This window comes from Aythya ferina (genome assembly GCF_964211825.1).
Source record: "Aythya ferina genome assembly, chromosome: 2".
NCBI lineage: Eukaryota > Metazoa > Chordata > Aves > Anseriformes > Anatidae > Aythya > Aythya ferina.
In genome coordinates, this window is record NC_140297.1 from 7283291 (window position 1) to 7308074 (window position 24784).

The following is a 24784-nucleotide window of genomic DNA, read 5'->3' on the forward strand; positions in this document are numbered from 1 at the left end:
TGTAAGGGATGCCTGGAACATAGAAGAACAACAAATAGTTTCACGAAACCACAGCAGCTGTGGGGAATGCCATCTGTTTGTGTGATGGGTGCATTACCGGAGTGCTGCAGCTTCCTAATCCGGCCTCTGTTCGATGTGCTGCTAATGCTGGTTGCCAGTGAGCCAACAAGAAAATGGGAAAGCCTGGTCACACCGAGGCTTCTTGGGAAGAGCAGCGATGGTAGCTGTCACATCTTGGAGGCTGAGAAATGTGTAAAGAGTTAAGGCCATTGCAAGAGCAAAATCTGCATTTGTAAATAGTGTTACCTTATCTTCTTGTTCTGCTTCTCACCCTGCCCCCCGATAAACAATGAATTAAAAATTAAAAGCAGCTGTAGAAGGTCATGTGGCAGTTTATCCTGATGCTTTGTAGTGAGATAAAAATTAGTTTAATGATATTTCACTAGAATGCTCTTTAAAAAATAAGGATTATGCATATCTGTTCCCTGCCTTAATAGAGGTCCAAAACACGCAGGCAGTCTTGCAGGAAGTCTGGGCAGTATGAGTTGTATCTCTGTCATCCCCGTACTTTATTTTTTTAAAGAAAAGCTGTTCTTGGACAAACTACAAGCAGAGTTTCAGGTTTTCTCAAATAATTCTGACTGCTGCTTCAAAAAATCTTGAGGTTAATCTGATCCTCTGCTTGACCTCTGACAAACATAAATTCTGGCAGTCCTGAACCATCCAGTCATACGGTGTGTTTACTAAACTGCTGAGGTTAATCCAAGCAGATGTTGGTGTTTAAGCAGTGGCTGGACGGAGAGGAAAAGTAGCTGCAGGCTCTTTAAGCCAAAATACTGTGAAATGTGGCTGGCATTTTTTTCCTGACAAACACTGAAGGCTCGTACATTGGGGCAGTGTGAGAGCTGCGCAGGTTCCTAACGGCGCTCTTCCAGGCTGTCTGCGAGAACAGGGTGTAATTGTTGGGCCAGTTATTAAATGTAAATGTTAGCGGGCTTGATGTGTGGGTTGGATTTCCTGCTGGCTCTATAAGAACCCTACAAGAAGTTGGTGAGATGTGGAGAACCCTATTGCACAGTAATCCCTGAAGCTTGACTCAGGCAGGTAGGCTCCTGCATTTTTTTATCATGTCCGCTATTGATTGACTTTTGGAGAGTTTTGCTAAGTTACTTATACTTAATTATCCTTTTTTTTTTTTTTTTTTTAAAGGAGAGGTATAAATGATTTACTGCTTGTGCAAGGAACTGGGATTTCTGAACTGGAATTTGTGGGGATTAGAGAGGAATATTTTATTTCTGGCATTCCGTTGTGCAAACTTAAATCCAAGGCTCTGTCAAAGTGGGATAACTGTCAGACAATACATATAACAGTCAAAATGGAAAGACTGTAAATCAGGATATTTGTTAGAAATGCCCCAAATACTGAGCATTACAAACACCATCTCTTCTGAGCTGATACCAGGGGTAGCTCTTAAGAGCATGGACTTCTTTTCCTTTCCGGTCACAGCAGTTGCCTCCAAAACAGACTAATTTCCTGATGCAGGAGATGCTGCCACCTCGGATGATTTATGCCTGTCTGGATTATGGATTATGTCCGTCCGTTCTGATGGGGTTCCTAAGTAGCCCAGTGCAAACAGCCTTAAATCCCTTGCATTGCTGCTTTGTTGTGAATGTTGATGAAGGCTTGTGAGATACTTCAAGGTGTGATTTATTTATTAGTTGCTGTGACAGCTCCGATGTTGCTGATGGGGAGGAAATGTCTTCTGTTCAGTCTGGATGTTCATTCCCTGCATGCGTTTCTGGGAAAGAAATGCTTGAAGTAGTTCGGAAACTTTCTCTTGGCAGCTGCTGCTTTCCAGAAATTGAGAGGTAAAACACTTTAGATCCTTCAGATCTAATCTGAATTACATGTAAAATCGGTGAGGAACTGCATTATTAAATTATTCTTGATATGTTTAAACCATAGAGGTGTTGATTCTTTTAGATGGTAATTGCTATTTTTGCTTGCATTTGATTAAATAGATAAAAATAGGTTTTAACTGTCCTGTCCAAATAGCAATTTTATGGTGACTGCATTGGGTATTACTGTACTTACTACACTGGTGAAAAATATTCTTATGAGCACATGGACATTGTCTGGATAACAAATCTGCTTTTTGAGTTAGTTTCTATCTAACTATGTAAACCTGCTAGTTCTGCTTGTGTTACCAGGGGTTTAGGGCTGCTAAATTCAAAAACACACAAGCAGCATGAGAAAAAGATCGTATCTGGGTTGAGAAGGATACCAACGCTTTGGGGGAACGGGAAAAAAAAAAGTTTGGCTTTGAAGTTTTCAAATCCTGCTTGGAGAAACCAGCTGGGAGAGGATGGATGTTTTTAGACAGCCACCGGCGGGCTGTGACAGCGCATAGGCAGCTGGAGACAGTTGTTGGTAAAGCAGCAAAGTGTTTGCTGGAGAACTTCACAGCACAGGATGGAAAGGAGCTGGGCAGGGTAAGTTCATTCGCTGGGTCCAAATGGCTTGCAGAAGAGTGCCCTGGATAGGGAGGATGGCAAGGTGGAAGTGGAGGCGTCCGTGACTGTTTCCTCTGGGTCCTTGTGACCAGTGTAAGTGTTCAGTCCTCCCTCTGGAGAGCCACGTACAGAAAGGTAGGGCTGAATGCTCTCCTGGTCCCTCGGGACAGGTCCCAAGCAGGACTGGTGCTGTTTAGGACTTGAAAACATGCTGCTGCCTCATCACTAACACAGACCTGAGAGAGACATCGTGGTTGATTTAAGACTGGAGCATACAGCACTGATTCAGACCGTGACTTCTGCTGCTGTTGAAGTGGTAGAAATGGTTGAAATCATCAGAGAACAGTCATGTAAATGCTCACGTGTTGGTAAATCAGGTAAGCTAATAAGCCCTGCTGGGCAGCGTTCACTTTTTTTTCCACCCTGCCTCCAAAACGAAGCCTCTGACAAAACTTGTGGATCTTAAAGCAAATAAATAATGAGTCTGCGTTCTCCTGCCAAATGCATTACCCAATGTCTTGGTTGAATAGCAAGCTACTGAAAGGGCCTGGTTTTCTGCATCGTGGAGGTTCTGGCATTTATTTTAAATGCGGCATTTCAACCTTTGTACCTTTCACCAAGCTGCAGAACAGCAAAGGAGGGGAAAGGAAGGTGAAGCAGTCCTGCCCTAGGAAAGAACATGTGGAAATGCTATCGGGCTTAGGTTTATATTTGTTGCTGCTGTAGCAGTGATCTGGTAGGTGTCCAAGAGTGTGCTGTCAGCCCTCTCCAAGGGCTTGCTGGAGATGGAAGGGATGTACAGCAAACTTCTCGCTCTGGTGATCACTCATTTCATCCCTTCCTTTTTCATCTGAATACGTCTGATCTTGGACACAGCAAATGTGCTTTGGTGTGGCTGGAAGTGCCTCAGCAGCACCAAAACAGATCTGTGAAACGCATCCGAGAGGCTGGGGAGATGCTGTTCCGTTCTGGGCTCTGCTTATCCCTTAGCTGGGACAGCAAGGGTGAGATTTGGCTCTCCTGTGCAAGCTGCCGTGTCGGTGTGTGCCTCCATAGCTCCCAAATGAAAAGGTTGGAGACAAAAATGAAAAGCTGTGGGGTTAGAACAGCTCAGTCTGCTGTGCAAGTGTGTGCCACGATGCGGGGCTGTGCATCTGTGTTACCATAGCGAACAAGAAAACAATTCTAGAGGCTTTGAGGAGCGGAATATTCGCCTTGGACAAGTTGGACAGCAGCTGACCTTCTCGTGGCCCTGTGAGAAAAAGCTGGCAAGCCCCCAGATCATCTTCTAGGATAAGTATTAATTGTCTGCAGGCTGTCTGGCAGGAAGAATTACTATGATGGGAGGACGTAGCTGTTTATCTAATCTTGGTCCTTTGCAGCCTCCTGTGCTTTTTCTGAGCCTGGATTCACCTTGGTTATGGTGACTGACCACAGTTTGCACAGGCAGTGAGGTACTGGGGATCGGTGATCTGCATCTCTCCAGCTGGTAAACCCCTTCTGCTAGCTAGAATGAGAGGGTTTTTTTAATCATTTTAGCCCCAGGGCATTTGTTGCCTGACCAATTTCACGGCCCTGCAGTTAAGCAGCAAGATTTGTGTGTGACAGCGTTAGAGAGCCTGTTCCACAGGGCATGCGATTCATCTGTGCGCGGGGTCAGCGTGAGATTTAAACCCTGTTTAAGACCTTTTTAAGCTCCTTGGGCTTAACTGCTGCATAGATTGTTCCCTTGCAGAAGTGAGGAAGTTGGACGTGGTGACAATAACAGGTAAATTATTTTCGAGGAGTTGTTTTTCTCCTTTATTTTACTTTGTGGAAGTCTTCCTTTCTGGAAGGGAAAGAATGACTCGGTGCGGTCTGTGAAAGTGGACTTTGAATTTTTGGATGCAGGTCACTTAGGACTCGGAATTGGGCTGCCAAAATAAGTGGGATCTTTATAGATTTCTCTGGGATCGTGAGCACCTTCTACTTCTGTTTAGTAGTTTTCCATATTGAGAAGGGAATAAGCTGTGCTCGTAAATGTTGTTGTGGTCTGTTCTTTGCCAGGCTGACCTGAAGACTTCTGGTTGTTTCCAATTTCTTGAGAAGTCTGAGAAATGCATTAGTGTAAAGCCCTGACCCCCACCCCCAATACTTTTTCTTAATACAAGCATTTCACTAATTAAAAGGTGGTTAAATATTTTCCTGACTACTGTGCAAAAAATTCATTCTGTTTAGATAATGATGAGAGAAATCTAATACTTTGAGTTATTTTTTTTTCACAGTTTTGGGAAATGAGCCTTGTTTAGACATGAGAAACTCCAAAAAGTTTACCTGAATCTCTGGGGCTGTAAATACAACTTTATGACCAGTTTCATGTGCTTCATTCCAGGGATTTGCTAGCTTTAGGAACTTGTAAAATACTTTGCAAAAGTGCTGTAAGTGGAGGGATGCCTACAGCACAACTCAGGGCTGGTTTGCTTCCTTTCAGCTCTAGGCGGGCATCTCCTCCAGAGTCTGCAGGAAGCCAGTGAATTACCTGGGAGCTTGTTGCTCTTTTCTTCTTCTGTGTATGAACTTCCTAGGGGAAAACCTCAGGAGTTAACAGGCAGTGCTCTGAATGTATTTTTATTCTCTTTCAGGTAATTGAGAATGGGTCCTCAACGATGCTAAGTCTACAATGGGAAGTGTCACGCTTCGCTATTTCTGCTATGGGTGCCTTTTCACATCAGTGACCTGGACACTTCTGCTCTTTGTTTATTTCAACTTCAGTGAAGAAAATCAGTCCTTCAAGAATGTGCCCGTCAAGGGGCTGGAACCTCAGAGGCCATTTCCAAAAAAATTCTATCCCCGTTTTACCCGGGGGCCAGTTCATTTACCTGAATTGCAACAGAAAGAGAATAAGATTGGAAATCCTCTTGGAAATCATGTCCAGGACCCAGTGAAGGGGGAGGTAGACTTCTCTCCTGAAATGGGTAAGTGCTTTTCGGTGTTGGTGACAAAACTGAAAACAGTAGCAGCAATGGAATTTGAAGGTTTCAAATGTAAAGGGTTCCTGGTGCAAATTGTGTAATGAAGTAGTTTTGGTGTTAAAATGTAGATAGTGCTAGTGGCTCCCTTAACTAGAAATTATTTGAAATTTATTCTACTGTGTGTGATACAAAATATACTGTTCCTAACACTTACAGCTGTGCTGTGTGTTATTGAGGACTGGATTGCAGCAGGGTGTCTGCCCTTGATGTAGTTCTTGAATACATTGAAACTTCCAGAATCTTCTTTCATATCTTGCTCCTATATTGATTGGGTTGAAATACATGAACTTTTACTCCCCACAGAGGAGCTCTGATTGTATGCAACAATTAAAAATAGCTTGATAACAATACACAATGAAGAGGACCCATTGATGAGAAGAACATCCTTGGAGTATGAAATCAACGAGAAAAAATGTGTGGGGAACAAAATTACAATGAAAGATTGATTGAGATGACAGTGGTGAGGACCAAGTCTTGCTTATTTTGTACCAACAAAGGTCTGCGTGTTTTGTTGGAACATATTTCGTCAATGAGACGATTTGAGTTCGTCTTCCAAGCTAAAATGCTTTGTTTATTTAACTGCTTACAGCTTAGTGTTGTTCTCTGCTGTGTTTTGAATTTGTGTTGCGTTAGCCTGCAAACTTTCTTGAAGTCTGGAGGTACACGTTGAGCACCACAGTATCAGTATCTGCTGTTTTTTTGGGAATTATGGCATAGTATCCTCCATACCAGGAGTTTAATACTTACATCTGACTGAGGTCTTTTGTCATTACTTTTGAATACTGCATCACCAGCTTCAAAAATTTGTAGGCCTTTGCCAAACTTCAGCTCATGAGTTGCGTGCATATGTGGAAAAACGCCCTCCAGAACAGAAATGCCAACTTGCATTGCCTCGTGGCATTTCAAATGTTTATCAGCTCGCTGCAAAACCCACGAGAGCCAAGTGACGTGAAAGCCAGTCCAGAGGTGGCTGTTTCTTTCCAGCTATTCAGTGCTGGCCAGGAAAGAAATTAGAGCTTTTTGACTGAGAAGTCCCTTGATCTTTAAACAGAGTGACTGGTTTGGCTGGTGGAAGCCAAGGGGATTTATGGTGCCAGGATAAGTTGTACGTGAATCATCGGGAGACAGCTGGCTCTCTGTGTGAATTAAATCAGGTGCTGCAGGAAAAGGCTTCCTGTCCCTGTTGGGTGTTGCAGTGATAAACACGCAAAGCAAAAAAAAAAAAAATAAAAAAAAAAATATTGGCATATGATAGCCAAAACCACCGATCTGATGGGATGAAGTCTTCTTTATAAACTTGTGAAACCCAAATAATTCTGCTGAAGTAAAGCCTGAAATGTTTCCGTTGCAAACCTTATTTTCCAAGGGCCTGTATCTGCTGTTTGGACTGAAATCTTTCAGGCCTTTTGCATGTGTTTTGGATGTTGTTCTTCATAAGGATGTTTTAAAAGCATTAGCATTCCTTCTAGTCTATATTCAGAAGATCAGAAGGAAGTAATCAGTGGTCGGGTATGGAAGGATTGTCGAATGAAGCATTTGGTATGTGTTTAAGCTTGTACTTTGTGTCAAGGAGATGTTTTAAGTTGACCCAGTGTCATGGTGTTCCTGTGACACTGAGCATGTAGGAATGATTGAGCTGGGTGTCTGAATTGATAAGCTGGAAACCTCACGCTGGAAATGCATGTAGTTCAAAGGAGGGCTGCTTTATCCCCTTAAACCTGATGCTGGAAGAAAGATATTGCTGTTGTGACAAGATTTAGAATCACAAAGTATCCCAGGTGGGAAGGGACCCACCAGGATCATTGAGTCCAACTCCTGGCTCCACGCAGAACCACCCAAAACCAGACCCTGTGTCTGAGGGCAGTGTCCTAAACACTTGATCTCTGTCAGCCTCAGTGCTGTGGCCACTGCCCTGGGCACTGTGCCTGACCCTCCCCTGTCCCAGCTCCATGCCGTCCCCTCGGGTCCTGTCGCTGTCCCCAGAGAGCAGAGCTCAGCGCCTGCCCCTCCACTCCCCTCGTGAGGGAGCTGCAGGCCGCCATGAGGCCTCCCCTCAGCCTGCTCTGCTCTGGGCTGAACAAACCAAGAGGCCTCAGCTGCTCTGCACACATCAGGCCCTCATTTTTGCTCCGTGTGGTACAGCCTGGCCATGTTATTTTTTGTACTTGAGACTAAAAGCACCAGGGTGGGAATGGTAAATGGTGATCTTGAAGGTGATTTTGTAGCTACAGGTAGATCTTGTTTCTGAAACACATCTACTGGTGACACAGCTGTGCTCTGAGGGCCAGCCAGGATTTGTCCTCAGTTCTGATGCTTTCTTCATTTACATTTTTTATATGGTCTTCCTTCCATTTTCTTTAATGTTTTCTCTGGCTTTTGCATAGATGTTGAAAACGGGAGAATGTGAGGTGTGAGGACAAGCTGAGATTGCCTTCTCTCTAAAGCAGAATAAAAACAAAGAGGTGAAATTTTATTGCTGTCAAAACCATCTTAATGGGAGGCTATAAAGAAGGTGCAGCCAGGCTCCTGCTGGTGTTGCAAGGGGTTATGATAAGAAATTAAGATAAGGTGATTTGGTTAGACAAGAGGGGGGAAAAATAAAATCAGTGCAGTGGTGGTCAGGTGCTTGAACAGGGACAGAGTTGTTGATTCTGTTTTTGGAGGTACTGGAGGCTTTCAAAGCTTAAGCGGGCAAGCTCTCAGCAACCTGACGTAGGTGGACCTGCTTTGAGCAGTTAACCCAGATGTCCCTTCCAACCTCAATTAGTCCATGGCTCTGTGAAATCTGTTCTTCAGGCTGTATGTAAGCGAGGACTACCTTGTTAACTTTTTTTTTCTTTTTGCAGATTTTGGGTCTGAAGTAGATGATGAGCAGGGTGGAAGGAGATAAGTTATGTGATATCTGCTCACTTCCTGTACTGAATTTGCAGTGAAGTAGTCACTCTGGTTTGATAATAAAACTGTCTCTTTGTCTCGAAAGGACATCAGATTCTATACAGCCAGCTGAACAGGGACAACAAAATGTCACTGCTACCTGAATTGTTACAGAAGTGGCTAGCTGATTCAAGGGACTGAAAGGACAGCAAAGCTCTGTGCACTCTTACCACTTCCCACACCTTTTTTTTCTGTAGAGGAATTAATTTGAAGCACCACGTTTTGTTTTTCTTCACCCTGGTGACCATATGGCTCAGTGAGAGAGAAGCCCATGGCACTGAGACAAGGCAGGCAGGATGGCATTCAGGATTTCACCTTGGCATCTAGCAGTGTGCTTATTTATATCGACAACTGCTGCCTCTGCCGTGCTCAGCAACAGTGGATGCTTCTGCTAAAATAATCAACAGAGAAACAGCTAGCTCTATTGCTGTTTTATTTGCTGTCAAAGTCCCAGGTGAGAGAAATAAGAAGTTTACAGTTCTATCATAGCCATTTCTGTGTTACTGCAGGCTCAGGAAAGCTGTGTGGAATTGGAGGTTGCACTGTGAGGGTTTTTCCACCACTGTCAATGTTTTTTCTCTTCAAAATCCTACTTCTAGACCCTTTCGTCTGTATGACTGGGTGCTGATGCATTGTGTGGCTGAAGCTTCTCCTGTTGTGCTGCTTTGATGTCATTTTTTTTGGTTGGTGTTAAGAATAAGAGGCCATTTCAGAGAAAGGAATGTGTCTGGTAAGGCAATAAATACAATGGAGATGTCAGTTTGGAGAATGATTTCATTTTATTACAGCTGTGCAGGCTACTCAGAAACACTACTTACCGAATGCACTCTGCAAAACCAGAGGGTAAAATGATTTCTGAAGAACGTGGTTGGTTTTAGAGGAAGTTAAAGCATACATTTCACTCCTTGATTGTTTCCAAGGGATGCTTTTAAGCTTGTTAACTGATCTTGGCATGTCCCTTCTGCAGGAATGATTTTTAATGAAGAAGATCAGGAAGTGAGAGACTTGGGCTACCAGAAGCATGCGTTCAATATGCTCATCAGTAACCGGCTGGGATACCACAGGGAGGTACCAGATACAAGAGATGCAAAGTATGTACAAATTTTTGGAGAAAATATGATACAATTATATGTGTTCAGGGACTTAGCATTGCATTGGATACTACCTGATTTAGTATGTAACATTTTTGGTATGGCATTTCCATCTGATTCTCTTTCAACCTCTTCTGTCACTGAAGGCAGGTTTTCAGCCATCCAAGCTGGAGTGCTTGGGGTTAGGAATTTTATTCTTTGGTTTCTTCTATTTTTTTTCCCTGCATATTGCATGTGAAGATCTAATTTTATACCAACTGGAAAGGTATGTGGTAGATACGTGGAAGGTATGGGAAGACTGTGGTACGTAAATCAACCCAGATATAAGAATATAATAAATGGGGGAGGAAGAGAGCTATTCCCTAAAGACAAAGTGTTCATGATTCTTAACTCACTTTAAGAATGCTTAAGGACAAAGTGGATTGGATATATGCTTATTCAAATGTTTAGCATATTATTTTTTGTAAGCAGTTGGTTCACGGGCAGCTCTTTTGATAGAAACAAGAACCAAAAATAGTACTTGGGGGGGGGGGAAAAAAAGGTTCATGGAATCAAACTTGCTCTCCAGCCATACTACAATTACACATCTTATGTCTGTTTCATTTTGCTAGCTGTTTTCTCTTTCACTTAGTATGGTACAATATCTTTTTTTGAACCTTTATTTTTGAGATTGAGTACAGTAATTACCAGAAGAGGTGCTGTAGTTCTGTTTTTGGAACATTTATAAATTGGATGTTAAATGTACCAGCACCCACGTTAATGAGTGTTTAATGGAGAAGACTTTTGCTTTATATACTGCTCCACATTTGTTGCAAGCCCACAGAGGATAAGATAGAAAAACGACCGAGGACAAAAGCTTGATTTCTCATTTGAAATCTTTGATATCTAGACTGCACTGTTGAATACTTCTTTTTATTAAAAAGCGGATTTTTTTCTGTAATCCATCTGATGCATATGGAAAAGAAAAAATACCACTAAACTGAAAAATAAATAAGCCTACATCTATTTTTCTAGTGGTTGCTTTGGTGTGGGTCAAGGTAATGAATCGTACTTGCTGAAATCTCTCCCAAGAGCTGAATTCATTCCAAGTCAATGAAGACTTTTCTTGTATCCTGCTGGGTTTCCATTTACAGTTTTTCATATTTTTATTGGATTCCCTCATTCATGGCATCTTGAAATGGCATTAATCTGTTTATATAGTACCCTTAAACTGTGATACTGTACCCTACTGTCCATTAAAAGTATGGATAAAATTTGGAAATAAGCAGAAAGAATGACCTTTTTCTGCTTTGAGTGAGATTCAGCAAGCAGCTTGAGATGCCTAAATTCAGTTAGCTGCACTTTAGTCACTTGTCTCTACTTCTATTATAGGTAGCAGAGATCCAGCCAGTGCAGTTAATGGAGCACACAGAGCTCTGCAGCTGCCAAAATGCAGTCCCCTGCCTTAGGGTGAGCTGGGTGCTGTCTAGACTGCACTGACAGTATTGACTAGACTTACATGTCTTAATCTGCAGGCTGAATCTCTATGTTAGGTTGTCAAAGCAGGTATTTAGTACCACCAGAGATATTCTGGGATACCCAACCTGGTCTCTACCAGCTGGACAACTAAGATGTGGGGTTTTCTAGGCCTCATGTCATATTTGCCATTCCTGTATGTATCTGAGCCACCTGAGTATTAGACAGTGTTTTGACAGCTGAAACAATCCTTTAGTGTTTAATCTTATGTTTTACGGATCTGTCAGTCTCTCTCCCACCCCAATCCATCCTATCCCGTGTTTTCTAACAAGTATTAATACTAATTATAATTCTGTGTTAGGAAGAGAGTAACTTAAAATGTTGTGCCCTACTATAGATTTTTATACTCCTCCTGGACTCTTTATGTTCAAGCTAGGGGTTCATCCTACATATTTAATGTCATTTATGAAGTTTCAGTAGTGACATATACCTACGGAAGTCCCTCTGAAGCAGTGATAAATACTATGTTTCTGTTTGCAGATGTAGAGAGAAGTCCTACCCTTCTGATCTGCCATCTGCCAGTGTTATCATCTGTTTCTACAATGAAGCACTTTCTGCCCTGCTTCGCACAGTACACAGTGTCCTCGATCGCACTCCTGCACACCTTCTTCATGAAATTATTTTGGTGGATGACAACAGTGAATTGGGTGAGAACCTTTTGGTAACGTTTTGGTCAGTGCTTGCCCTTCTCAACTTTCCTGTCTCTTTCTGTGCTTTACTGACCAATCAGGCTAAAAAATGTATAATTTATTAAGCAAAACCAGTTTGTTCTACTGCCTAAAAAGTGCCAGGCAGTGAAGATGCAAGACCTTCCAAGAAGCCCATGATAACATCCACTTTGATACTGGTGCCATTTTTGCTTGTGAGCTTTGTATCATACAGACCTGAACATTCAAAAGCAGATTTTTGAGCTAATAGTGAGGGGGTGTCTGTGTAGAAGTGATTAAGCAGCAGTTTATAGCGCAGCTGTTCTTAACAGTACTTTTCTGGGCTACTTTGGTGCTCAGAGCAGATCACACTTTCCATATATTTTGTGGGCCAGTCCTTTCCGTGAATGCTTCTGAAACAAAGTCAGTGCACATAATCTCAGCCATGGTCTTGTAAATAAGTAGATGTGGCACTATGGAAACACTGAGTGGGTTTTTTGAACTCGTGCTGCGTTTCAGGGTGGTGGCTTGCTGGGATCAGAGCTCAACCTTTGCTGGACGGGCTCTGCGTGGCTCTTGCACAGCCTCTTGTGGCCACCCTCGGAGTAGCTCTTGTTGGAGCAGCCCCTGCTCCATCAGTCTGCGAGGGGACCCAGAGGGAACTGTGGAATTGCCTGACTCTTGAAAGATTGCTGCTCTGGCTTTTTTTTTTTTCTCTTGAATAATGCACAAGGCAAAGACAGACATGTAATTCAGGTGTTCTGGCACTTCAGAAGCTAAATGCCTGGTGAGGAATGCATTAGTCTAGCTGTACTTGCAAACAGGACTGTACAGGTTCCCTGCTTGCCTCTATACAAGCCCACAACTTTTTGCATTTTTTAAAAATGATTTTTAGATTCTTCTTCAGTACATATGATTAGTTCCTTTAGTCTCATTGCTAGGTTTCTGCTTTAAGGTCTCACTTGTTCTGTGAGACCGGTATGTGTAATGCAGAACTAAATTCTCTTGTTCTGTACCTAGTTTATTTCTATGAGGTCAGATCAAACATTAAGATATGGGAGCGAAGAGAGATCAGGCACTGTCCTGTTGATAAGTATGGGTAATATTTAAAACTTGCTTTGTCCTTTCATGCTTTAGAAGCAATGTACACCCATGTTACACAGACCCTTGCACAATTAGTTGCTTTCAAGTTCCATAACCTTCATATTCAGTACTTACGCTTTAAAAATGCACTCTTTTGAATGTGGTAATGAATTTGATTAATGCCTGTGTTTAGGCAGTAATACCATCACTCTTCTGGCTTGTTACCCAATTCAAAAGCTGACATAGGTTCAAAGCATTCAAGTAGCTACTCTTGCCTTTCCAGCTATAAATGAATGTGTTTCAAAGCTGAAGAGGGGAGGAGATACTGTTTATACAGAGAACTACTGGTCTCATTGATGAAACAACTTGTATTTGCACTGCTGCTTAATCTTAGCCACTGGAATCTTACAGCTGAAGAAAGCAAGGCTGGTTGGAAATGAATCAAGACACTGTGGCTTTGCTTTGGATGTCTCACATAAGCTTGGGCAACTTGCTTAATCTCAGTGCCTCTTAGATTTTATTTTAATTCTTTTTTCCTGCAGTACATATTTCCTGAAGCGTTATCTTAGATGAAATTCTGCATATTGCTTCAGCATTAAACATAGGAACTCTGCACAACAGCAATGGCGCAGAGCAGATCTTTGTTCTTTGCACCTAGTTTTGCCTCAAAAAGCTTCTTACACTCAATCATTAGTAGTCTTACCAGCTAAGCAGGCATTTCCATGGCTCAGCTGAGCCCACTGTTATATTTTTCTTTCCCTTTGCAGCAGGGCAGGACTTCTTTTTCTAGTACAGTCTCTTTCTCTCCGATGTGCATCTTCCCTAATACAGGACAGCCTACAAAATACGTTCAAAGCTGTTGCCCAAAGGGTGTGTGAGACTAAATTGCTTATTGAGAACGGGCTGTGGTATGTTCTGTTCCAGGCAGGCTGGGCCCAATTCCCAGCAGAGTGCTGGGTTTGTCCAGGTCAAAACTGTTCTCCGAGGGCATGTTAGCAGTTAGATACTTCTGGTTCTTGCATTCTGCTGTTTGAGCCTATGTCATGGCTATTTTAGCTACCAGCATAGGCATAACCTCTTTTTTTTTTTTCTCCTTCTACTGCTTCCAGAAGTTTGCATGTCATTACATACAGAACTACCATTTCTTCTTGTCTTGTGTGTCCTCTTATGCAGCCTTATCTGCCCCAAGTGCTGTGCTTGATAACTGCCCTTTACTGCTTTGTGCCAGCCCTTTGTTTTCTGCAGCTGTACACCATCCTTCCTTTGCCATAATACGTTGGGTGAAGACTGATTTAAGTACCAGTATATTTTGTATATTCTGTATATCTGTCTCCAAAAACAAAACAAACAAAAAAACACTTTCCTGTTATGTGACAATATTGTGTCACATTGAAGACAAGGTGAGAGAATCCCTGTGACCCAGTTAAATCCAGTGTTCATCTCTCCAGAGACTCTTCTTTGTCCTACAATATTCTCTAGCACTATATTTGCCATGTGAAACCTTCTCATTCGTGATCCATGATACCACCTTGCAGTGCAGAGGCTGAGATCTTATCATTTGGAGTTGCTTCTGGGAATCTATTTTCCTGCTTGAAAGTTCTTGTAGTTTCTGAAGGCTACAGCTTTGGCTTCCACGTGTATTGTTTAGGTATTTTGTTTTGGTAACAACAACATTAATGTGTGAACTGACAGTCATCAAAATAATAACTTCATTCCACTGTGTCTTCTATTAAAAATCTATTTGTGCACCTATACCAAGGTTCTCTATAAAGTCTCAACTGCCTTTTTTTTTCCTTCCTCATTTTATACTCATCTTCATTTCTCCTTAAACTTATTAGCTTTTATTTTTCTAGCCTTTGTATCAGTCTTCTCTTTAATGGTAAAACCTTGCTGCCCATTTTAATGTTAGAAACCACGATCCTCAGGAAAAAAAAAAGTATTGTAGCTCTTAAAGTTGTCATTGATGTTGGTTACACTACAATAGTGTTTACTGGTTTCACTGAACTTTTCAAAACCTTCAAAAACATGTACTTGTCAGCAGTGTCTCTGATCATTTCAAATTTCAGAACAGCAGCTACCTGTGAGGAAGTTGTAGTTCTCTTTATCTGCTGTTGTATCAGCTATGAAGGTACAGATAATGAAAGGTGTCTTTGTGCTTTTTAAAAGAGTCAATGTTTGTTTTAGTGTGTGGAACATAGTAATTTACATCACTTGCCTGTGTGAAAGGGCTTTTGTTACTTGCTATAAATGACAGTCATCATGAGAAGACTTTAGAAAGAGGAATTGTGTTTCTTTGTGCAGTGTCTTTAAATTTATTTTTCTATTTTTAGAAGCTGTAATACCTTTTAGCATTGAGTCTATTAGTTCTGGTTAACTTGAGTGATATTGGACTAAAGGCTTTGTAAACAGAGCAACAAGATAGTCTTAGCAATCCAGTCTGTATTCAAGAAACTAAGTATGAAGCCTGAGGCAGTGGCAGCACACAAAAGGTTAGTTGGGAAAACATGGAAGCACATGTCAGCAGGATAGGTGCTGGGGATAGCCTAGCCATACAGTTTGTCTAGATTAGTTTGGTTAGATTGAGTTGAACACCTTGGGATTTAAAACTCTGCCATTTTGTTCATCCATCCTGTTGTTGCTCCTGTGTTTTCCTCCTTCTAGCTGACTTGAAGAAAGACTTGGTTGACTATGTTAAAACTCAGCTTCCAAAAACAACAAAACTGGTCAGAAATGAGAAGCGGGAAGGCTTGATTCGAGGAAGGATGGTTGGAGCCTCTCATGCCACAGGTATATCTTCTTGTTTCTGTACATGCTTTGACTGTATGTTAGTTGGGTGACTCCTCTTTCTGTAGTGCATCTCTTTCATATGTTGAATGTTTGACGTGTGATTGCTTTATCCTGCTGCAGGGGACTTTGCATGTCATGCCAATTTCAAAGCTACACAAGTAAAACCCAGGGAAGAAAGATTTGGGATAGTGCTATCTTAGGTGAAAGGTGTTTTAGCGATTTGTTTCAGTGTCAGTGACTTTGAAATGAGTTAATTGCATCACGCTTTGGCTGTTAAACTGTTGTAACAGCTACATAAAGTAAATTTGTTGATACCTGTCTGATGATTGGAGATGTTAGCTAATATTATCTGTATATTTAAATGTTTACATCATGCTGCTGACTCTGATTTACACAGTCTGCTGTATTTCCTCATAGCTTTGCTGAATTATTCTGCACCTGAGGTTGTTCTGTTACTCTCTTAATGAGAAATAAGGAAGAACCAAGTCTTCCTTGCTTATATGTGAATGTAGAATTCTTATATTTTGTAATTAACTTGAGGAAATTTCCCCTGTGTAGGAGGGGGACATGTTTTTCTGAGTCACCCAAGTAATGACTTGGCAAATTTAGAGCCAGATTTGAGTATCTCTTAACCCATTCTGAGCTATTGATTTGTTTGTTTTTTTGCTTCCTGTGTAAGTTTGTTTTTGATAAAAATGAGTTAATTATTTAGAGTGGGTCAAGGAAATACTAAAACAAGAAAAAAAAAATACAGTATTTTGATGAAATTTAGTACAGCAGTGCAGAACTTTATTTATTTCTGCTCTGAAAGAATGGTTTCTCAGGAATGCTTCCCTCTACCCTCCTCTGCCCTGGGTGTTGTGTTTACAGAGTATTTTCTGTGTGTTTTTGTGTGAGAACTATTGCTGTAAAATAACAATCTGCTCCCTTATTAGGGTAAACTCTAAGCTGGCTTCTAATTCACAGTATACTCGTAATGTTTCTCACGCAAGCTTTTCTGTTACTGCAGTGAGTGTTAATTGGGATAGACATATCTGGCCCTTTCTGTGCACTGTGCCTTTTACCATAATATGCTTCTGGGTTAAATTTTGTGGTGTCTGAGAAAGTATGTGCTACTTTCTCAAATAATTTGGAGTGGTGGATAAAGTTTCTTAATTGGTGTTTACTCATTAGCATTGTAATGGGATAATCCAGAGAGAAAATCATGCTTACGCTTCCCAAGCTGTTCTTGGACCCACTTGAGTTAGTGCAATTGTAAGTCACTTTATTGCTCCTCTGAACTTCTGCAGTCTGTCTTCCCCTCAGTCAAATGCTGTCTGTTGTTAATAGAGACACAAATGTAACAAGTCATCTAAGAAGAGGTGGAAAAGAGCTTTAGAATAAAGTTATGCAGATTTTATGTTGTGCAGTTAAAGTTCAGATGACTTCTCAGACCTGCTGAGATCAGGGTCTTTCACGGATCAAATTGTTTTCTCTGACCTTGGCTGATAAACCTGTGAAAGCCAATAGGCCTGAAGTGTTGGCTGGTCTGATACTGGTGGGTTTGGCTGCCATACAGGGCATTCACTCTCCTTTTAAGCTGGTGTGAATCCACAATAACTCTAAAGCTCATGAAACGGGGCTGTGTCCCTTTATATTCATGAATTGAAATGCTGTGGCCTGTGTTATGGATGAATGCAGAGTAATCCATCAGAATGGCTCATCTGAAAATCTACGGATTTTAGCTGTGATGGTAACTGGATGAGTGCTGAAGTCTGATAAGAAGGAAGCCCAAGGCGATTACAGCCAATGTACAAAGCTTTGTTGTGGGGATAGTTCATCCAACTCAACCCAATCCAATCCTTGTCTCTCTCTGTAGTCTCACTCAAAGAGAGATGCTGTGTGTCAGGACAAACGCACCTCCTGACTCCGAGTGAGTGGTCTGATATTTCATTTAAGTTACAACAGCTCTGCTGAGTCTGGGTGGAATATTTGACTATAAAACCTTCCCAAAGAAATGTTCCCACTTGAGCGTTCCTGGCTAAATGTGAATAGCCAGGATCTACCTTCTGTAACTGAACTAATCCCTGTGGATTCTCCAGTTTGTAAACTCTTTTGGGTGCAGATGGTATCTCCTTCTGTGACACAGGGTTGTAAGGATACTGCCGATACTCTGCTGATAAAATGATGCATGTGCTCCTGTGTATTTCATGTTACCACGAAATCTTTGTCACGTGTGCTTGGGTCCCTGCAGGAAAGGTGCTGGTATTCCTGGACAGCCACTGTGAGGTGAACGAGATGTGGCTGCAGCCGCTGCTGACTCCGATCAGCGAAGACCGCAGGACTGTGGTGTGCCCCGTGATTGACATAATCAGCGCCGACACGCTCACCTACAGCTCCTCCCCGGTTGTGCGTGGGGGGTTTAACTGGGGCCTGCACTTCAAGTGGGATCTTGTTCCTGCGTCAGAACTGGAAGGACCTGAGGGAGCTACTGCTCCGATCAAGTAAGGCTCCCCCTGCATGGCGTGCAGCAGCCTGTAGCAGAGCTTATGCTATTCTGTATCATATCTAATTATTTCAGCTTTAAACTATGTTGATGTTTGTTTCCAGTCTTGTGTTTGGCTTAATAATCGTGATTTTGATGACCATCTTGTCCTTAGTAATAGCCCACAGATCCCACCAGGATAGGCTCTGGACTTTATGTAATGATATGCTGAAGAATTGCTAGACTGGGAAAACATTTTTGTGGTAATATGAAGGTGATTTTGTAGCTGATGGGAGAAAACACAACATTTGGTAGTCTTCTATGTCAACACTTTCTGTATAGCTTTCACTTGTGTTTTTTTCTCAAGCATTTGTCATAAATCTTTGTAAATCAACAAACATGGATGTGAAGACCATCTTTAAAACACTGTTTGTCTCTTTGCGCAATGTGGCAAGTGAAATCGTCTATTGGAAAAAAAATTGTTTATTGGAAGCCTGTCCTTGTTTTTGCAGTCTGAATTGCTTGAGAGTCGTTCTGAAACAAAAGTCCTTGTGAGACTTAAAAGGAAGATGCTTTCAAGTCCTAGTGTTAACCATTGGCAACTGTCTGACCTGTGTAGAACTGGCAAGATCTTGTTCCTACTGGATGTGTAGTTGTTACAAAGTGATTTTAGTAGACACCTTTCTTTAATAGCAGAGATAGGGCCCAGATAGGAGAACAGAAGCTTTCCCAGTGTGAATCCCTTCATGAAAACAGCTACCGCTGGTAGAGCAGTGAGAAGAAGCTGATTGTGCTGTTTCTAGTTGCAGGTATCAGTTTTGGTACAGAATTCAGGTTTATAAAGGGGATTAATCATTTTTTCAAGACAAACTGACTGCTTGCAAAGGGAAACAGAGCTTGGGTGCTATCATGTCTTTTTCATTCTTTGTTCTTGTGCTGTAAATGAAGAGCGTTTCAGGCTGATGCAAGCAGCTCCAGCACGAGGTTCTCTGCTATGGTCTAACAGCTTTGCAGTATTTCCATCACAAGTCTACCCCTCACAAGGCTGTTTGAGAAGCCAGGAAACTCCTTAAGTTGTTTAACAGTTTGATTTGTATGTAAAGTGTTGCTGTGGCAGTTACTGAAGTTCAAAGGAAAAGGACAGGCTGAGGAAATCTGAATGGGGATCCAACATAGAAAGTCTTAAAATCTTTATTCTGTTATTAACCTTTGTCACAGTTAATCTGGAGTATGCCTAGAGATGACTTGTTGCTGGTTTCAATATTATTGCCTGCCTTCAACCCACTTTTAGGAAAAATTCCTATGGAGAAGGCAGAGAACTTTATACTTGAAGGGAGCCTCATCATTGAAGGAGGTCACATTTTCTGAGTATGAAAGTGACTTTTCCTACTTCAAGGTCTCTGCCTGCTTTGAAAGAGAAGCTAAACTGCTATTTAACCTTTGAGAATGGCTTTCTATCAAATGGAAAGTCTTACATTTTATGATCTAGGGACGTTTGTAATGAAAAATTCTGGTGTTGGGGCTGGAAAAACTGAGAGGAACCTTTCAACCCAGGCTTTAACAGAAGCTGTAGTAGAACATTGTGTGGGAACAAGCACGAAAGTCCAGATTTAGGATTAGTTTAATCATGGGGCTATATTAACAAAGATGAGAAAAAGCCTGTTCTCAGACAATTGTGTTCCCACTGTCATATGACGTATTTACCTGGTGTCTTTATTCCATTTTATACTCTTCTAGGGCATGCTCATACCATAACTGAGATGAGCAATTTAATTGAGACTGTAGAATGGGCATCATATACAGATTTCTACAAAAAAGACTGATTCTAGTAACACACAGGCAAGGTAGAAAACTGGGAAACTCTGAAGAGAACATGTATGCAAATATTAAAAAAAAAAAAAAAATAAAATAAAAAAAAAATAACTTCTCTAGGACTTAGCTGACTGTGACATTGATGAAACAATGCTGATCCTGGTGCTTGAGTTTTGAGATAGTGCTGTTTCTTTTAGCAGACTTCTTGGCTTGTATAACTTCAAGTTTAGGCCTTCATTCACATAACTGTTATTTCTTGACCTAATATAATATGGGGAAGTAAAATGCTCTCTGGGTTCTACTCTTTTTCTTGCTCAGTCAAGCCCAGTCTGTGTGACTTGCTCCTGTAAGAGGGAGAAGAGCTTATTTTAAGTGTACATGTTTGTGCCTGTAGGGGAAATTAGATCTGTTTTTACCAGAAGCTAATTAATGGTGGCTCCTAATTTTCAATTTAGAAAACTTAATGGACTCCAAACTTGCCCGGGTGTTTACTTTTTTCCTCTTTCCCTGTTCCATCCTTCTTCCTCGAGGTTGTTTACTGTATGTAGGAATATGATGTACCAGTAAAGCAATAGTAAAAGACCACAAACACCACTTAGACCTGCTTTTGAAAATGTATGCTGAGATCATAGAACTGAAGTCCCTTAGAAATTATAAATAAGCAAGTTGAAATTGTTTTCAGTGGGTCTAAATGTAAGCTTTTTATAACTGATCCAGCTAAAATCACAGGTTTTGTCTAAAAGAGTGAACTACTTCCATTTTAGGTCACCTACTATGGCAGGAGGCCTGTTTGCCATGGATCGTGAGTACTTTAATGAACTTGGACAGTATGATAGTGGCATGGACATCTGGGGAGGAGAAAATCTGGAAATATCTTTTCGGGTAATCTTGCTTTTATGTGTATTTAAGTACGAACCTTTGTCTTGCTTCTTCTCTTCCCTCTTTATGCTTTCTTTAGCACTGGAATAGCTACTTGTGCACCAAAACCAATGTTTTTATTTCTAGGAAGAATGACTTTAGCACACTAACTAGCTTTTACAATAATTTTCGAGTTAAATTTTAATGGGAAAATTGAAGAGAATTCAGCTTGGCTGGAAAAAAAAAAAATGAGAAAATCATTATCAGGAGACTTCAAAGCAATGTTTCATTGGGCTGTCTGTTTTCTTTGTTGTCACTCCCCTGATGGAAAACAACTGTATGTGCTCAATGCCAATCTATAGCTCTTCACTTTTGTGAAATGGATTCATCAGCAGATTTGATGAGTTTGTCCAAAAGTGAGATGCTACCATAAGAAATATGAAATGGGGATTAAAAACTGAAGTTAACAAACAACAACAAAAAACTCTGAAAAGAAAAGGCAAACAAAAGCAAACTATATATGCCAAAACTTTAGAGGAATCTGTTAAATAGAGAAATCAAGCTTGGAGTTCAAAAATAAGAACAGGCACTTCATAAATTGTATGTTCAGGGAGCCTGATGAGGTCTGGAAGCCCTGTCTCCCTAGGGAAGAGTTGTGAAGAAAGCAAAAAGTGACTGATCTTATCCAGTCACTTAAAAGTGAATTGATTATAAACTGTTCCCTTGATGATATCGAGTGATCTATGTTATCTGGTGTGGAAGTGTGGACGTGTGATTCATGCGTAGGCAAAGAGATTCAAATATCTTAATCTGAAAGTTAAATCCCAGCCCATACATTCCAGTGATTTCAAATAGGTCATTGAAGCATAATGTTTTGGAATAGCAAAATATTTGTTTTGGGAAAGCCGTGATGTTTTAAGTGGAAGGTGTGATGATATGACCCAATTTTTTGTCCAACCCGAAGATCTAGTAACGTAACTTGCCAGAAAGCATGGCATTAATGTTATTGACACTTAATTCCATCGTTGCACGTAAACCTACCTGAGTATCTCTTGAAGGGGAGGAGGTAGCGAGCCTTGTCAGTGTGCAGACAATGAGCTACGTTCTGCTTTTGTTTGGACAGATCTGGATGTGTGGAGGCAGACTCCTGATCATCCCCTGCTCCAGGGTGGGACACATTTTCCGCAAAAGACGTCCCTACGGCTCACCACGGGGCCAGGACACCATGGCTCACAACTCCTTGAGGCTGGCACATGTGTGGATGGATGAATACAAGGTAAGAAATGTTTCTAGGACGTGAAATAGTTATTAACTGGTGTGTTTGTCTAAGGACTGTATCACAGTGAGGTCTGTTGGCATTTCTAACAGGGTCTTGCTTCTGTATTCTGACTTCCTAATGTTAATTTTGGTACAGAATCCTAAATTCTGTAGGCTTGTGGTTTTGGTTCTGAGTGTTCAGATTTATTCCCTGTTACTTACACTGCCTGCAGGAGATTCATTTTTATGTCTTTTTAAATGAAATAAAAGATGATGAATGAGTTTCTTGTAAGCTCCTCATTGTTTTGTGTCCAAATCAATATCATGTGGCAGCCGTATGCCTTCAGGTAGTTTCTGTGCTGGTGAGAGAGTGGTTTTGGTTTTTGTTTTTCGTTTTAATTAGCAGTCTGAGTCTTGGTCTGTCTAGCCCTGCATGTTCAGTCAGGACCGACTTCTGGATTCAAGGGCAAGAGTGTTTCTTCCTTGTTTTCAGGCCTTCATACTCATGCTTTTAAAAGTGAAGCCCAGTTCTCTGATACTTGGGGGCATTTTGCATTGTGAGACCATAGGAGCTGGCCAGAAAGGAAATCCTGTGATCCTGACTATTTCTATACAAGCCATACTTTCTTAAATTTATATTCCTTAAAGGTCTATGTTTCAAAACCCATCCTTTATCTGGATGCCCTTTCACTTTGAGGAACCTATTAAGAGTCATTAATTTTTATCTCCATTCTCCATAACACGTCGGTAGATTTGATCTATCGCTTTCCCTTTTATTGGTGTCTGGGCACTGTTGTGTTGTGATTAATGACGGCTTTCTCTGCAGCTTGGAATTGACTCTGTTGTTCCCAGCTAATACTGCTTTGTCCAAAGAGGACTTAAATTGCTGATTGTAGCAGTCCCTTATCACAGAATTGTGTTCTGACCTTTTCCAGCTGTTTCTAATCTAATTCTGCAATAGTTGCCAGAGACTGTCATTATGACAGATTTATGGTTGGAAGGCAAGCTCGGAGATATTTTTGTTTAAGTGATTGTGTGATGAACAGAACAAAGATAAGACAGAGGACCTGTTTTGCAGCAAAGAGCAAATATCAGCATTTAATAAATACAATTGCATGATGGAAGGCAAAGAGCAAAATTTATGCTTTGCTTTTGACAGTTACAAAACAGATCTCAGTTCACACATGCAATGGAAATTAAAAAAAAAAAAAAAAATCCATAAAAGGTAGGATACTAAAATTTGAACTTAAACCAGAAAAGAGGCAACTGGGCTACTCTTTTGAAGCAGACCACTACTGACCAGTCTGTTTCAAACTTTCTCAGAGTTGTCCAACATTGCATTGTATTTGGTGTTTCTTCCTTCTTGGCTTTTAAAAAAGTGATGCATCAAGACCATCTGAATGCTCGAAGGTCTTGATAAGGACAGATGTGTGATGTGTCTTGAGATGATCCAGTCTGTTATCTCTAGTCCAGAGAAGGCACCAGGTAATTGGAAAGTGTCAGAACGACACTACTGTCAGTAAATTCCAGGTGTCTAGCAGAGGTGAATCCAACAAAACACCACAACTCGGTGCCCTGAAAACCGATTTTTAAATAATCTGATAAATGAATTGATGTAAAAATACCATGCCTTTTCTATGAACTCTGTAAATTCATCTGGAATTGGACTCTGAGGGCATTTTTCTTCTAGTTCTGGTAGTAATATTGATGAATGAAATTCACTGAAATAAAACTCTTGAGTTCTGCAAGTTGGAAACCAGTAATTTGAAATTACTCTCCTCCCCTTCTCCCTCAACCTCTTTCTCTTAAATACAGGAGCAGTATTTTGCTTTGAGACCTGAGCTAAGGACGAGGAACTATGGAAACATTACCGACCGTGTAGAATTGAGAAAAAGATTGAACTGCAAATCATTTAAGTGGTATTTAGATAACATCTATCCTGAGATGCAAATATCTGGGCCCAATGCCAAAGCTCCGCAGCCAGTTTTTATTAATAGAGCACAGAAACGACCAAAAATAATCCAGCGTGGAAGGGTAAGATAACCTTTCTTAAATACAGAAGTCTGTCTTTAGAGATTCTTTTTCAGAAAGATTTGCTGAAATATAAGGAGAGTCTGTTTCTGTAAAGCACAGAGTTTTAGTTTTTGTAACAAATTGACTTGAAAGTAACTGACCGTGTGCCTTTAGGAAAAGGTGCTTTTTAAAAAAAGGTAAAAAGATCTGTATTTTAGGTCATCTTCAGAATAGATACTATTCAGTGAAGTTTCTTACCTTAAAGCTCTGAGTTATGAAGTTTTGGTGCCTTTAGAGTGTGCTTTCGTGGCTGTCGGATAAAGAGAGATTTGGCCTGAAATACTCATGCTCTGTTGGTTTATGATAAGAGTGCAATATAATTGCTTTCTGAACTCACTGCTTTTATCAGATAGTTTCCTGCAAAGATGACCATTTGCACCTGATGGTGGCCTTTTTAGTCTCAGCTCCTAGATAATAAGCAAAAATGTCTTGCTCCCTTTTTTTTTTTAAGTAGAAGGGGAGAAATATATTTTGTGTATTCATGAAGGAAATCCTGTTAAAGATTCATGCCTTAGCTCTGACACCTGCCTTCATAGAGCTGTACAAAGGCAAAGCCAGCATGCATCTGTTCTCTCCGGTGCCAGATCTGGCTAACGAGTGCTTTTTGTGCTTCCCAAAATAATGGAGAGCTTCCAACCTGATGCAACTTTGTCAAGGCCCTTTCAGAGAGGACCTCTTGAACTAATGGATGTGGGCAGGGCTGTGCTAATCATCATCTGTCTCAGCAGCTGGCACCATT

The 24784-nt window shown here is 41.0% G+C and overlaps 1 protein-coding gene across 9 annotated transcripts in view; it reads left to right on the plus strand.

Annotated features, from left to right (window-relative positions):
• Positions 1-24784, plus strand: part of GALNT11 (polypeptide N-acetylgalactosaminyltransferase 11) — a 43511-nt gene that overhangs the window by 10171 nt on the left and 8556 nt on the right. For all 9 annotated transcript variants that reach the window (XM_084507340.1, XM_084507346.1, XM_084507347.1 and 6 more), the window contains exons 2-9: positions 5135-5467; positions 9426-9549; positions 11545-11711; positions 15456-15581; positions 17815-18064; positions 20622-20739; positions 21839-21991; positions 23788-24006. In XM_084507340.1, coding sequence (XP_084363466.1) covers positions 5173-5467; positions 9426-9549; positions 11545-11711; positions 15456-15581; positions 17815-18064; positions 20622-20739; positions 21839-21991; positions 23788-24006 — 1452 coding nt within the window. In that variant the 5' untranslated portion in view covers positions 5135-5172. The remainder of the gene's footprint in view (positions 1-5134; positions 5468-9425; positions 9550-11544; positions 11712-15455; positions 15582-17814; positions 18065-20621; positions 20740-21838; positions 21992-23787; positions 24007-24784) is intronic.